Source organism: Vombatus ursinus, unplaced genomic scaffold (assembly GCF_900497805.2).
Source record: "Vombatus ursinus unplaced genomic scaffold, bare-nosed wombat genome assembly UNPS02014807.1, whole genome shotgun sequence".
In the NCBI taxonomy this organism is placed as follows: Eukaryota; Metazoa; Chordata; class Mammalia; order Diprotodontia; family Vombatidae; genus Vombatus; species Vombatus ursinus.
Genome location: NW_020954585.1, coordinates 45,967,628 through 45,982,192, shown reverse-complemented (window position 1 = coordinate 45,982,192; position 14,565 = coordinate 45,967,628). Strand labels below are relative to the sequence as shown.

The following is a 14,565-nucleotide window of genomic DNA, read 5'->3' as shown; positions in this document are numbered from 1 at the left end:
ATAGTATAAAAAAAATGGCATCAATAAAACTTTTTTTAAAAGAGAAAATCAGAATCACTTAATCCTGTCCTTAAAAAAAGAAATTTGAAATGCTGTTTCTGATTAATAGGAAACAGATTCTCAAAGGTAAGCTTCCATTTTCAGAAAAGAAGGGAAAAAAAATCAATTTAGAAAAATACACACACACACACACACACACACACACACACACACACGGCTGTTTCAAGCCTGAAGCAAGGGAGGCAATAAATCTGTGGCAAAACCTATATTTTTCTCAAGCTGGGCAAACAAATTACTTTTCCCTTCCAACAGTAATGTCACTACTGGCATCTGACACAAAAGCACAAGAGCAGCTCTTGTTCAAGGCTATGAGGTAACCAACAAATGCGACTTGTTTTGTATGCAAAGCAGTAACTCTATACGGCAGATGAACGCATCTCATAAGCCAGAAAATGGGAGGAGGAAGAGTATAGAGGGGAGTATGGCAGCGAAGACTTTGGACACTAGGTGGCACTAAGGTTTCACGTTAGTATTTCTAAGCCTATAGAAACGTTTTACAACCTCACAGTTTAAAAACCTCTATGTCTACACATAAACACACATACTAAAACTGCTAAGAAGCCAGCTCCTTGGCACTTGGATCTTTCCCATTCACCTGTTTAAAAATCTTCCTGCCAACTTGATAACAAGAACTGTACTCTATCTACTGGGGTATAATTAGCAGGAATTCCTTTTTGAATGAAGCTATTTATTTTCTGCCACTTCTGTCTGAAATGGTCCTGAACAGAGAGGATAACACCATTCTTGAATGCCCAAACTTGGAAGAATGACTGGCTATTAAATAACACCTTATACTATACCTCTTTCCTTAACATTCATTCTCAAAGCACTCAAGCAATCAGCAAGCACCATTTGGAGGTAAGAAAAAACAGACAAGAGTCTACATATACAATACTACAAAATAAAACCATTTTTTCTTTTAGTCACAATAACAACAAGTAACTGACAAGCAATCTACAGAATGGAACATAACACACCAATCCAATGTAGTTGTCAAACCTGAACCAACCACATTTGATTCTATCAATTGCTCAGTCACCAGCTATGATAGGGTGGGAAGGGAAGAACTGATCATCCTAAATTATGATCTGTTCTCCTATCACATGATTTTTTTCTTCCCTTCAACTTAGTGGTCCCCTTTCAATCCTAAGGAAAAAGTACCTGGTTTCTGAATTCACATGACTTTTTGGGAAGACTTTACTTAATTTGGTAAGTATGATCACTTAACTTATGTTGCCCACATGGTACAGATGAATGAACACTGGATTACAAATTGTGAGACTTAGACTCTACAGCTTGTTTTGCCAGTAACTAAGCGTATGATCTCACTTCATTTCTCCAGACCTTCCTCTGTAAAATGATGAGGATGGGGCCAGTCTTCTAATGCAAATACGCTAAGACTGAAGTTTCTGTTTTTCATAAACTCTAAATGCTATGGTAGCCAGAGCACTGCACTGAGCCCTGAGCTCTGCTTCTCCCCCACACCTTACAACCTCTTTGACTTTCTGTTATCTCACCTATGAAACAGGGATAACACCTTATCAGCTAGACCACAACAGTTCTAAAGTCCCTTCCAGTTCTATGAAACTGAAATTTTAATTAAAAATTAAATTGTCACTGAAACACCCCCAAACTCTCTAGATACCTGCAAGTACCATTTCCAAAGAAACCAACTCAGGTTTTGGGATAAGAAACGTGTCCCCCTCTACATTTTCACTGGTTTCTCAGTAGATATGGACAATTCATGTTACTTTTATTCTACCCCTGCTATGAGTCTTAATGTATGCCTTCTGAAGAAAGTAGATATTGTCTTATTTTTCCCATACTTAGTAGTAGTACTTCTAGAACAGATATGCACATTTTGCTTCCAAGTGACAGCACCTACTGGGTCAGAAGACAAGCCTGGGGACTAAAACTGAGAACTGAAATTATTTATTCCTGAGACACAGACCTCACTATACTTTCATCAGCACTGCAAAGCTCCCCAAACTTTCAACTGCAGCTGACTGGAAAAAGGGGCAAATGCATTAGTTCTGGGGCAAAAGGAAAGGATTAAACGATTTTATGGAACCAAAGACAATGACTTCCTAAGTACTGTCCTGACCATATCTGAATGTTTGTTCGCCTACGACTCTTCTCTTTTCCCCCCTAAACTCACCGGTTCTGACCAAGAGACCCAGAATGCAACAGAGTGTAGCCAGTTTCATCTCCAAGCATTTGAAAACCATTTTCTTTTTTAATACTATTTCTTCCTATCAGTTTTAGCCCAAGGGTGGGTAAGTACCACCTGCTCCTTTCATCCCAGTCTGCCTTGGCTCCTCTTAAAACTATTATAGCAGAAGGCAGAAATTCAGGAGAAGGTTCTAAATTGGCTACATTTTAGGAACTGGCATGTATTATATGCAGGTCCTAATTTACAGAGTTATGTGCCAAAAGTTCGTTTACAAAGAGTCATTTGGAACCCAGAACACAATTTCCCATAGAAACAATATAAACAGGCCAGCCTACAACTTCTTTAACCCATACTATTGTGGAACCATACTCACTGATTGACCCTAACCACCATTTTATAACACTGTTTATGTGGGAAAACATATTCCTACTCCCAGAAACATATATCCACATGCCCGGCAATAGGAACAGGGTTTATTCCCCGTTGCCTTCTCCTTCAGCACAAGAGTTTTCTACTTCTTCCACAACAGTGATGGGCAAAGTTGGGGGTGTCCAGCATATTTCAGTGGTAGCTAGCTCTTCATATATCCATGCATGCATGCTGTTTGTAAATCAGACAAACCAAGTCTGTAAGTCAACCTTGAAAGATGTGACCACAAGGTAAACAAACTATAAGCCATACATGAAAGTTATTCATCATTTTAACAACCTGTAGTATACATACATATATACATGAATACATGCATGCATACTTACATACATTCTCCTATTTCTGTCAAAGGCACCACCATCCTTCCAGTTTCCCGGGTCCATAACCTTAGCATTCTCCTTGCCATTTCTTCCTCCACATGTGTCACAGCCAAGCCCTTCTCTCTACTCATATAGCTACCACCAACAGCCTGCTTCCTGACTGATCTCCCTGTGTCAGGTCTCTTACCACATCAGTCTGTCCTTCACACTGCTGCCAAAGGAATTCTCCCTAAGCAAAAACCTGACCACCTGACTCCTTTGGTTAACTCTAGTGCTCCCTATTGCCTCTAGACAATTTTGCCTGTAGGGCAAATATAAGCTCTTCTGTTAGCTCTGAAAGACTTTCACAACCAGGCCCCAATCTATCTTTTAGCATTATTGGACATCACTCTCCCCCATGTACTCTGGGATGCAATCAAACTAGACTTCACTCCATTCCTTACATATGACACCCCATCTCCCATCTCCACACTTTTGCACTAGCTACGAATGCCTCATGCCCCGAAATGTCCAAACCTCCTCATCTCCACCTCACAGAATCTCCTTCGTCAAACCACAGCTCAAGCACCAACGTGAAGTCTTTCCTGATGCTCCCAACTGCTGATACCTCCCCTCTCAAATTACCTTACAGTTAATTACTTTGTATTTATTCTCTTCAGATTTATTCTCTGTATATACTTCTTGTCTCCCCCATTAGAGTGGAAGTTCCCTGCCAGGAGAGAATTTTTCATTCTCTGTACCCCTATCAACAGTGCTTAGCACTTAATTCTAGGTATTTGATAAAAGCTTTTAATGAACAGTTTATTGATATTGCCCACTGAACTTAACTCACCAGGGTGCTGAGGATTAAATGAAATAATATATATATATAAAGCACTTTGCAAACCTTAATATTTACATTAAGACATTTATATAGGATGCTGATTTATAGAAGGATGCTGTTTCCACCTCCTACTAAGGGCTAACACTGATAAAGTATAAGATTTATAGCCCAGGAACAGCTAGGTGGCCCAGTGGATAGAGCACCGGCCCTGGAGTCAGGAGGACCTGAGTTCATATCCAGCCTCAGACACTTACTAGCTGTGTGACCCTAAGTGAGTCCACTTAACCCAGACTGCCTCCAAAAAAAAATAAAATAAAATTTCTATTTAAAAAAAAAAATTTACAGTCCTGTGAAGAAGGTACTTCAAGTATTGTTATCCCCATTTTACAGATGAGAAGCCAGTCAGAATCACATGACTAAGTGTCCAATGTAGGGCAAATTACTTGCAATTTAAAGGTTCACAGCACTATGAAAGGAAGGAAAAACATATCAGAAACTTTTTTCAAGCTAGCTGTTTGAAGGTAAAAGAATAGTGGTATAGGATATACTTTAAGTGTAAAAAGTATTTCTAAGCTATAAAGGGGAAACTCAGAGATGATGCAACTATCTTATGGAAGAGATGACAAAAACAAAGCTAAAGAAAAGGGACACAAAAGTAAAGATGAAGAGAAGTTAGGGAAGCCTGCAATAAGAGGCACAATTAAGAACAGGAGTTGCAATTCTAAAGCACAGGTTCAACAGAACGAAGTAGTGGTTAAAATCTCCCAGGGCCTGGGTTAACATGACAGCTGCCAAGGTTTCCCAAGAGGAATTATCTTCTTTCATGATTTCTAAAAGGGATAACAAAGAGAGATTTGACTATATGGAAAAACAGAAACTGCAACAGAACAAAGGGGCTGAGTTCAAATCCCTGAAAGCCAAGAAGGAAGAAAGCCATTTTCCTTCAACTGTTAGTACGTTGCACTGCTTGGAGGCACAGCCAGAACTCTAGGACTACCAAACTAAACAAAGGGGAGGTAAAACCCCAAATTTGAGGAAAACAGCAGTTTAACGACCAAAAACGTTAGAGGAATTGTGGAGAGGCAAACACATAAACATACTGCTGGCAGAACTGTCTGTCAGAGTTGTCCAACCATTCAGGAAGCAATTTAGAATTACTCAAAGAATGTGACTGAAATGTCTGTATCCCATGACCCCGAGATCCCACTAGTCATCTACCCAAGGAGATCATTGATAAAAAGGAAGGTCCCACATATGTTGACATCTTTGTAGCATCACTTAATGTACTAGCAAACAACCGGAAACAAAGTAGATTCCTATCAACTGAAGGAATAGCTAAACAAATTGTGGCATAGGTATATGATGGGACATTACTGCACTATAATAAACAGTAACTGTTACGAGTATACAGAGAAGCATGAGAAGAGCTATATGAACTGATGAGATATAAAGTAAGCAGAATAAGGAAAACAACAAATACAAAGACAACAACAGAAATGGAAAGAACAATAATAAAACTGCTATGAAATTATAATAGCCAAAGTTAGCTGCCAGGAAGAAAGATGAGAGTAGACCACCCTTCCCTTTTTGCAGAGATGGAGTACTCTGGGTATGGAATACTGATGTTTCCACATAATTTGCAGAACCATTTTCCCCCTTTATTCTTTGTCACAAGAGGCTCCCTGGAGGGGGGAGAGAGGAAGGTTCTATTGGGAAACACAAGTGTTTATTTATAAAACTAAAAAAAAAAATTGATAATAATTTAAAATCATAAAATTAAAAATACCAACAAGCAATGATTATTAGCACAGAAACAAATTCCTACTGAAAAGGGTGAGGATGGTATATATCACCAAATGATTCATAAGCCAAATTTTACTCACATGGTAACTAGCAGTAACAATAACAACTCAAATTCCAATAGTGCTGTAAGCACTTACAAAGCACTTTTCTCCAAACAAAACTCTGAGGTCAGTAGTATTATAATCCCCATTTTACAGATGAGGAAACTGTAGAGAGGCTGTAATCCTGTAATGACTAAAGTCACACAATAAATTGCAGGCAGGAGGCAAAAAACCTACGTGTACCGATTCCAAGCCCAACATTCTTTCCAATACATCACAGTACATCTTTGATGAGAAATGATAAAGGAGAAGAAAAACAACTATTCTTCTTTGCTCCTTGATTGGCAATCATCCGGTTTAAAGAGTGGGGTTCGACTTAGGTTTAGCAGAGAGGTGCAATCTATGAGGCGAGAGATATTTTCACTCCCTGGGCCTTAATTTTCTAATCTATAAAATAAGGATAATAATACTGTAGTACTTACCTCAGAGTTGTTTAGAGGAGACAAATGAAATAATATATTTAAAGCACTTTGCAAATTATGAAGTGCTATAGAAATAATAGCTAGTATATTACTGCATCTGTAAAACACAGGCAGTGCGGGGTAGCATAAGGCAGAGAGGACTCAAAGTTGGCAGAGACCTAGAATCAAATCCTGCTCCTCATGTATTAGCTGTGTTAACATGCCTCTCTGAGCTTCAGTTTCCTCATCCACAAAATGAAGATAATAATACATATAGTATTCACCTCAAAGTATTGTTCTGAGCATAAAATGTAGTGTTACAAAGTATAAAATGAAGGTGTTAGATAAGGGTTTTTATTTTAATCTCTAACAATCTATGACCCTGAAGGAAGACTGGGGGCAGATGTGGGGTGGAAGAGAATCACGTGATCACTGTCTTCAAGAAACTGAAGGGCTTTCCTATTGAAGAGAGAACAGACTTGCTTTGTTTGGCTTTGCAAGACATAACTAAGTCCTTAGAAGAGAAGCTGCAAAGAGGCAAATTATGGCTTAATCCAAAGAAAAACATCCTCACAATTACAGCCATCCCCAAGGGGAATGGGCTGCCTCAGAAAACAGTAGGTTACCCTTTACTGGAGGTCTGCAAGCAAAGGCTAAATGATCATTTGCAAGGTATAGGTTGTAAAAGGGTTTCTATTTCAGGTACAGATTACTAGAAGGTCACTGAGGTCCCTTTTAACTTTCAAATTCTATGATTCTAGCGAACCACTATCAACGGCCTTCCTTCCTTCTCTCTGCGTGTCTATGTCCACTCCTTAGGGTAGGTACCAGGATATTTCATTGTATCACCATGGCTAATCTAATGTCCTACACATGGCAGATCAATAAATGTTTTCAATGATAACGATGAACAGATTTTATCTTCTGTGCAGTCAGAAAAAATAAATGCTTTTCAGAGGGCTGCAAAGTAACATTTGCAAAAACTAAGGGGCAGCACAGTGGATAGAGCACTGGCCCTGGAGTCAGGAGGACCTGAGTCCAAATCCAGCCTCAGACACATGATACTTACTAGCTGTGTGACTCTGGGCAACTCACTTAGCCTCAACTGCCTCACCAAAAAAAAAAAAAAAAGTAATATTAAGGGCAGCTAAATGACACAGTGGATAGAGCTCCAGCCTTGGAGTCAAGAGGACCAGAGTTCAAAACCAGCCTCAGACACTTGACACTTACTAGCTGTGTGACCCTGGACAAGTCACTTAACCCAGACACCCTTACCAAAAAAAAAGGCAAAAACTGACTGACAGACCAACCAGCAAGTTTTCTATGCTTAATTAAACTGGAATCTTAACCCAACTCAACTAAAAAGGACTAAGACTTACGAAATAAAGGAAACTCTCAATTTCAGAACACATGGCAGACAAAGAAAGCTTAGACAAGAAACTATGTCCTTGAGATCCCAAGATCTTTTAACACTTCAATTAGTCCTAACTGCATGGGGTGGGGGGGAGGGGTTGGTTGACTCCCTCCACTAAGGCAAATCTTAACCCCGCTGTAAACATATATTCTCTCTCTCTGAAAAGTCTTTGTGAGTTGGCATACCTGAAAAGTTTCATGACTGAGTTGCCATCCCTCTGGAGTAATAAGCTTTTTCAAACATAGCTGGGCTCATCCTCATGTGACAGCTTATACAACCTAGTAATGATAGGCCTGTACTCAAAAGTCATCCCAGCTAAGCCCTGCTAAAGCTTGAACTTCTCTGGCAAGGCCTTGAGGAACCCAGTGGCACCCCCATGGCATGATAAGGCATCAAAGTAGCTCTGTAGTTCAGAGGCTCATAGAATCATAGCTACTGAGATGGAAAAAAAATGTGCCAGTTAATCCAACCCCTTCATTTTACAGATAAAGAAACTAAAGCTAGAGAGGTTAACTGACTTAACCCAGGGTAAAATAGTGTAACGGAGCTGGGGTTCAAATTCACATCCTCTGACACTAAATTCAGGGCTCTTTCCATTATACCATGTTGTTTTAAGTGTATGCACATGGATGTGCATGCACAAACATAAACATGCATACACACTGCCTAAAGATGAAATTTCAGAAAAGAATCCCATCTGCACTATCTAGAAAATAGCAAAAGAACAGCATTTCATCACTATTCCAGTAAATCCCTTTTAAAAACCTTTGACTCATTTTAGTTACTCTTCAGCAAAACTGGGGCTTTTGTTGTTTCTTTAAGCAAATCTATGTCTGAAAAGCACTCATAAATATTTTCATAAGCCAAAGTTTTCAGCAAAAATTTTTTTAATGATCCATGAAACAACACTCCAAATAAGATCAGATTTGGAGCTCCACATTTTTGGATACACAAAACTACATTTCTGTCCTCTTTTATGCAAAAATAAAGCCAAAAATTTACATAAATTTAACTTTGTGATTGAAAAATGTTAAATCACTAAGAGTCAGAGAAGGCAGAGCTACAGTTCTCAAAGCAACGGTGACATGGAAGCAAGAGATACTGGTATAAATAACTGCTAAATTCAAAGTACTACATATGCTCAGGGGGTAAGCTACCGTTGCTGAGAAACAAAGCAGAGGAGAGAAGATGTGTTGGTTCAACACAGCAGTGAAATATACATGATTACAGCAATCTGTTCTGCCATTTGAATCTCTTTTAGTCCCAGGCTTCTTATTCCCCAAGGTTAGCAAGGGTTTGGAAATCCCTGGAAATATTTTGCCCTGTGGCAAATGATAGTGGAAAACAATACAGTATTACTTAAAAGCAACTTTCTGGGACACTAGTGAACAACAATGATCAGAACCAAATGAAATTTGGTTTGCCTCAATTCTTTAACCACTCCCAAACTCCCCCTCAAAAAAGCTGTTCTTCAGAATTTTTTTTTTTGACTAGGCAATGGGGTTAAGTGACTTGCCCAGGGTCACACAACTAGTAAGTGTTATGTGTCTGAGGCCAGATTTGAACTAAGTTCAAATCCAGGGCCAGTGCTCTATCCACTATGCCACCGAGCTGCCCCCCCAGAACTTTTGCTATGGTGGTGATGGAGGCCTGGGCAATGAGCAGGAAGATAATTAAAAATAGCCATTTTGAATTCTATTTCAGGGTGGAGAGTCACGTGAATTTTCAAGATTCCATAATCATAATGTCTAAATTCCAAAATTCTACATTATCATCTACTAGCTACTTCCCTACATTTGTACTTTAGGCTAGGTAATACTTCTATCGACAAAGGAAACTAGCAAATTCAGTAGTTAGGACTGCTTACATTTAAACTCAGAATGTTAGCAATGGAAGAAACAATAAGAAATCATCTTGTCTAATTCTTTCATTTAATAGATGAGCAAAACTAGGCACATAAAGAAAAAGTGACTCATCCCATAACACACAGTGGCAGACCTGAGATAAGAATCTGACCTCTGCGCTAGAGGTCAGTGCTCATTCAGCCTTCTCCACTTACAGAAAGTATTTTAACATTATTATTTATAATTAGTGAATATAACTTTATAATACACAATCAATGAAAAAATGTGTTTAAATGGTACAGTTATGTTAGAATTCTTCAAATACAGAAAAGGGATGAAAGGATCACAGATCCAGAGCTGCATCAGGGAAGATTTTCACATAAATAGAATACCTTGACTCAAGCTTACAGGATCACAGATTGAGAGCTAGAAGAACCTTAGAGGCCAATGAATCTAACCCCCTCACTTTACAGACAAGGAAACTAAGATAGAGAGAAATTAAGTGACTTTCCCACGGTCACACAGCAAGTAAATGTCTGAGGCAGGATTTGAACCCAGGTTCTCTCAACTCCAAGTCTAATGCCCTATCCACTATACCAGGATTCCCATCAAAGGTGCTACTCAAAGTAACTAATGGAAATCGATCAAAACAGAAAAACTCTGGAACCTCACTATACCATTTGCTACAAAGCTTTATTCCATATAAAGCACATCCATTCCAGAGTCCCTTCACAAGTGCTCAGCTATTGAAGGAGCTAAAGGATCATACTGTAATGATGTTCTACTGAATACTACTAGTCAGAATCCAGTATAAACACAGCTCTAACTCATGAATTGGACTAACAGGTCTTCCCTTCTGAAGTATCAGTCTCCGTGTTCAGTGCAAACCATAATGTATCTAAACCTTCATTCAAAGAATGAAGACATTAGAAAAAGATCACGATTCCTTCCTCACCTGAGATCTTTCAGCTGTTTGCAGTGCTTTAGCATGTCAGAGAGGGCAGACATGTAGACCACTTTCCCCATCATGCCCAGATTGGCCAATGATAGCGTCTGCAGCTGTTGGCACTGCAACCCAATGCTAATGAGCCCAGAGCCTGTGAGAATGCTGGGCAGCTGGGCCAGTGTCAAATTGCGTAAAAATGCCAGCTGGCCAATGGCAGCCACCTCAGCATCCCCAACGCTCTGTGCACGGCTGCAGGGGGGTAGTGAGTTTCGAATGGCAGGCTCGTTCCGGGGCATGGCAGAAGAAAAATTGGACCCAATTAACTCCAGGGTTTCCAAAAATGGCACATTCTCCAGAAGAGTCCAGAAAACAGAGGATGACTTCTGAGTCACTGACTCAGAAGACACGGTCCTGGGGTATGTCTGCACTCCAATTCGGACTTTCTTTCCAAATCCTCGGGGCACTGCGTTAGTCACCATCTGTGTGGGAGCCTTATCGGCCTTTGGAGAAGAGTCTGCAATGGAGCAGACAGGAAGGGATAAAGAACGTAGGTGCTGAAGCTGAGCTAAGAGCTGACACAAATGCTTCCCCAAATCTTCAGAGCTGTGATGGTGTGCAGCAGATAGATTTAAGTGTTTCAGATTGCAGCAGGACATAACCAACGTTTCCAGGATGCTGCTATCAATATCATCCTCTGCTTTGCGAAACAATGAGTCTGGAGACAGACAATGAATACAACCACTGAGATTCAAGCTGGCTAAGCTTTTGAGGTCTTTTCCCCCATTAATTACTCTCTGAATCAGGTGTCCTCCAGACAAAGTACAGCGGCTGAAACTGAAGTAAAACGGGTTGTTGAACTTCATATTCTGAAGGAGTGAGGAGCCATTAAGCCAAGATTTGGGAAGCTGCAATGCATCCAAGGAGACGTTGCGAGCCATGGAGTCCAGGAGGTTTTTAGTGGCTCCACTCTCTGCAAAGCTGCCTGGAACCGAAATAAGAAAGGCATGAAGGTTTTCAGGGGTTCGATCACTGAGCACAGCCAAATACAGCCTTACGACCTCCTGATTGATGTAGCCGGGGGCCAATCTAGCATAAAACACTCGAAGATTCTGGTAATGGGGGACATTGCTCTGGCCCACCATTAGTTGACCTGAAAGAATCGCTCCTTCCCGGGTACGGTCTAGGATTTCAAAATAAAGCAGCAGTTTTTCAAGACTGGTACAACAAGGTACCACTCCATATGACGGCGTATATAGGGTCTGTTTCAGCTCTAACACCCGGCTGAGAGTTGCTTTACATTCACTGCTCAACTGGCTGGCATCAAAGCCCGGGTTGACATCGATGGCCAGAGAGCGCAAATGCTGGAGGGCTGATAGCATCTTAGAGAGTCGGATAGAAGTAAGATGGCAGCCCGACAAGTTCACTTTCACTAGGTTCCTGCAGCGTGTCACATGCTCAATTGTGGTACCAGACAGCCAGTAGCAGCCTGCCATGTTCAGCTGGTGAATCTCTTTCCCAATCTCTCTCACCAGTTGTTTCACTTTATCTTCACTGGCCTACATTAAAAAAAGGAGAGGGAAAAAAAAAGATTTAGATTTACAAAGAACCTAAGTCCAACAAATTATTTTATCCTTCCTCAAATCCTTATAAACCCCCTTTTAGAAAATTAGTATCACAGAGTTTTGAAACAGAAAGGACCTCCTTTTGCCAGGTAAGTTTCTGACAAGGAAGCCTTACTGTCTTCTTTCCCTCCCTATACTGATTTCACATTAACTCACAAATTATTGTATACTTCTAAATATAGGTACATATAGCCCATATCTGGCTTGCATAAAAATGTGTGTAACTTATGCTGGCATCATACCCATATTTGGAAGACAGCATATAGTCAGACCAATATAATAGTTGAAAATTTTAAAGACAGTCTATAGATTTTTCATGTCCTGCCTTGCACGAACCTAAAAAGTCATAAACAACTACAAATTTCTGAATTGAATGGAGATATCAAACATACATATGTATTTTTTTTTTTAAGGCATTTGGAGTTAAGTGACTTGCCCAGGGTCACACAGCTACTAAGTGTCAAGTGTTTGGTCTGAGGCCAGATTTGAACTCAGGTCATCCTGACTTCAGGGTCAGTGCTCTATCCACTGCGCCACCTAGCTGCCCCTACATATGTATTCTTAATAAAGATAAATTTTTAACATTATACTTTATTATATATTATATATATATTATATATATTATTATCATGGGGTTTACTACTCTCATACATGCCATTCCAATTTCCCTATAAGAGAAGTCCATCTACTTCCTTCATACCAGAGTATCAGCATTAATGATATGCAAGGTAATTTAACCATTTCCTAGAAAAATGAACCTTCCTATGAAGCAGTAACAATACAAGAGGATAACATGGGGCAACTACCATATAATTTTCCTATTACCCTGCTATAAAAAGAGCACGTGAAGAACGGGAAAACACTTGGGGTAATTCACATCACAAAAGCAAAGGACAACAAATGGACAGCATAATTACTCCACTGATATCCAAAATACATTAAAAGAACCAGAAAAAGCCCTCTAATGTGTGGCATAAATACTCAATAACAGGTAGATATAGATATACAATTCTGGGATAAGAATCATAGAGAATTGAGAGGTGTGATCTGCACCAGAGGAGCCTTGGATATTAAAATCTAAACTGGGCCCTATTTCTTTTTTCTTTTAAAGTACAGAAAACAACTAATATAGTCAATCAACACCTACTTAAGTGCCATTTCCTCAGTCTAAATCTGATTTGGGGTGAAGCTGAGGCATGACAGAATAAATGAAATTATTACCATTTATTTCTTACCTGATAATCCCTATGAAGCAGCACTGTATGAGTGAGACTTTTGTCAAGACAAAGAGTTGCCAACTTCCTGCAGGTTCTCCTAACATTCAAAATCAAGTCTGTGCTGGGGATATAACTCAGGATGTGCAAAAGGATCTCATCAGAAAACTCCATCAGGTTTATGCTATTCATTAGGTCAATGGTGTTTGGTTCATCTTTATTTGGCATCTCCTGAAAGGAAATGAGAATTTTTTAAAAAGTAAGAGAAAAATTCCTAATGGATATGAGAGAATTAAAAGGACCACACAAATACATTCTACCTGGCCACGCAAAATGAACAGGTAAACAAGTGAGAAGAAAAAAAAAACAATAAAACCAACCACATTGCAAAAAACACATGCTTTGGGGAAAAAAAATTAAAATCTTATTACAGAGCCCTTGACCTTTAAAAAAAGATAAAAATTATTAAACTTCCTTTATATCAAAATCTGCAATAGTGAGATTTTTCTTGAGAAAGAATAAATAGAAATTAGAGAAGTACATTCATGTCCAAAACTTAGTTTACTGCAACGTGGGTTTTTAATAGAAGTTGACAATAAAAGTGTTGTGCCTTCCAGGCACAACACTTTCACCAGATGGAACTATCTTCCCTCCAAAACTCTCACTGACTTTGCTTCTTTTCTCTGTTTTAATGATCATCACAGCATAGAAAAACAGTAGATAATCATTTGTACTATTTTTCTTAAAAACAGTTTTGTCTATCTTAAGCCCCTGCTTATGCTTGTCTCCTCTTTTAATTCTCATTTTCTGTACATACCAGGTCAAAGGTTTTCATTTTTCAACTGGTCTACACGATCCCATGGCAACAATCACTATAACGGTCCAAGAAAAAAAACCTGAGTTAAGAGTGCTTTACAAACATGCAATGGTAAGAACGGAAATTACTGTGCTCTGGGAACTGTTAAATCATTTGTACATTGTCAAATGCTTTGCATGATGGCAGAACAGAGCAGCCCTAGAAATGAGTTTCCATGAATATTCCCCACACACATTTCCATTAGTGCAAACAAGTAAAATCATTTTCCAAATAAGAAAACCAAAATGAAAGTTAAAGGATATGATGAAGATTGTGAAATAAGTCAATTTTAAACTGATTATTCTATACTGTCTCATTCTTAAATTCCAAAGATTACATCTGAAGGGTAGCATGCTATTTATTCCTCAAGTGCGATGCAACACATTAACCATAACCATCCACCAAAACATTTCTGTATCCTGATTGCTTTGCTAGCCTCCTTCTGTACCATTATTTTCCTCATTTTTCTGATCCATTCTGAAAGAAAGAACGAAAGAACAAAAGAAAGAAAGAAAGAAAGAAAGAAAGAAAGAAAGAAAGAAAGAAAGAAAGAAAGAAA

The 14,565-nt window shown here is 39.2% G+C and overlaps 1 protein-coding gene across 7 annotated transcripts in view; it reads right to left on the bottom strand.

Annotated features, from left to right (window-relative positions):
* Window positions 1–14,565, bottom strand: part of FBXL18 (F-box and leucine rich repeat protein 18) — a 72,677-nt gene that overhangs the window by 40,252 nt on the left and 17,860 nt on the right. For all 7 annotated transcript variants that reach the window (XR_003570245.1, XM_027875068.1, XM_027875066.1 and 4 more), the window contains exons 2-3: window positions 13,172–13,381; window positions 10,324–11,870 (exon numbers count right to left, since the gene is read on the bottom strand). Coding sequence is in view for 6 of the 7 variants with exons in the window: in XM_027875066.1 (XP_027730867.1) it covers window positions 10,324–11,870; window positions 13,172–13,381 (1,757 nt within the window). In the remaining variant the exon portion in view is untranslated. The remainder of the gene's footprint in view (window positions 1–10,323; window positions 11,871–13,171; window positions 13,382–14,565) is intronic.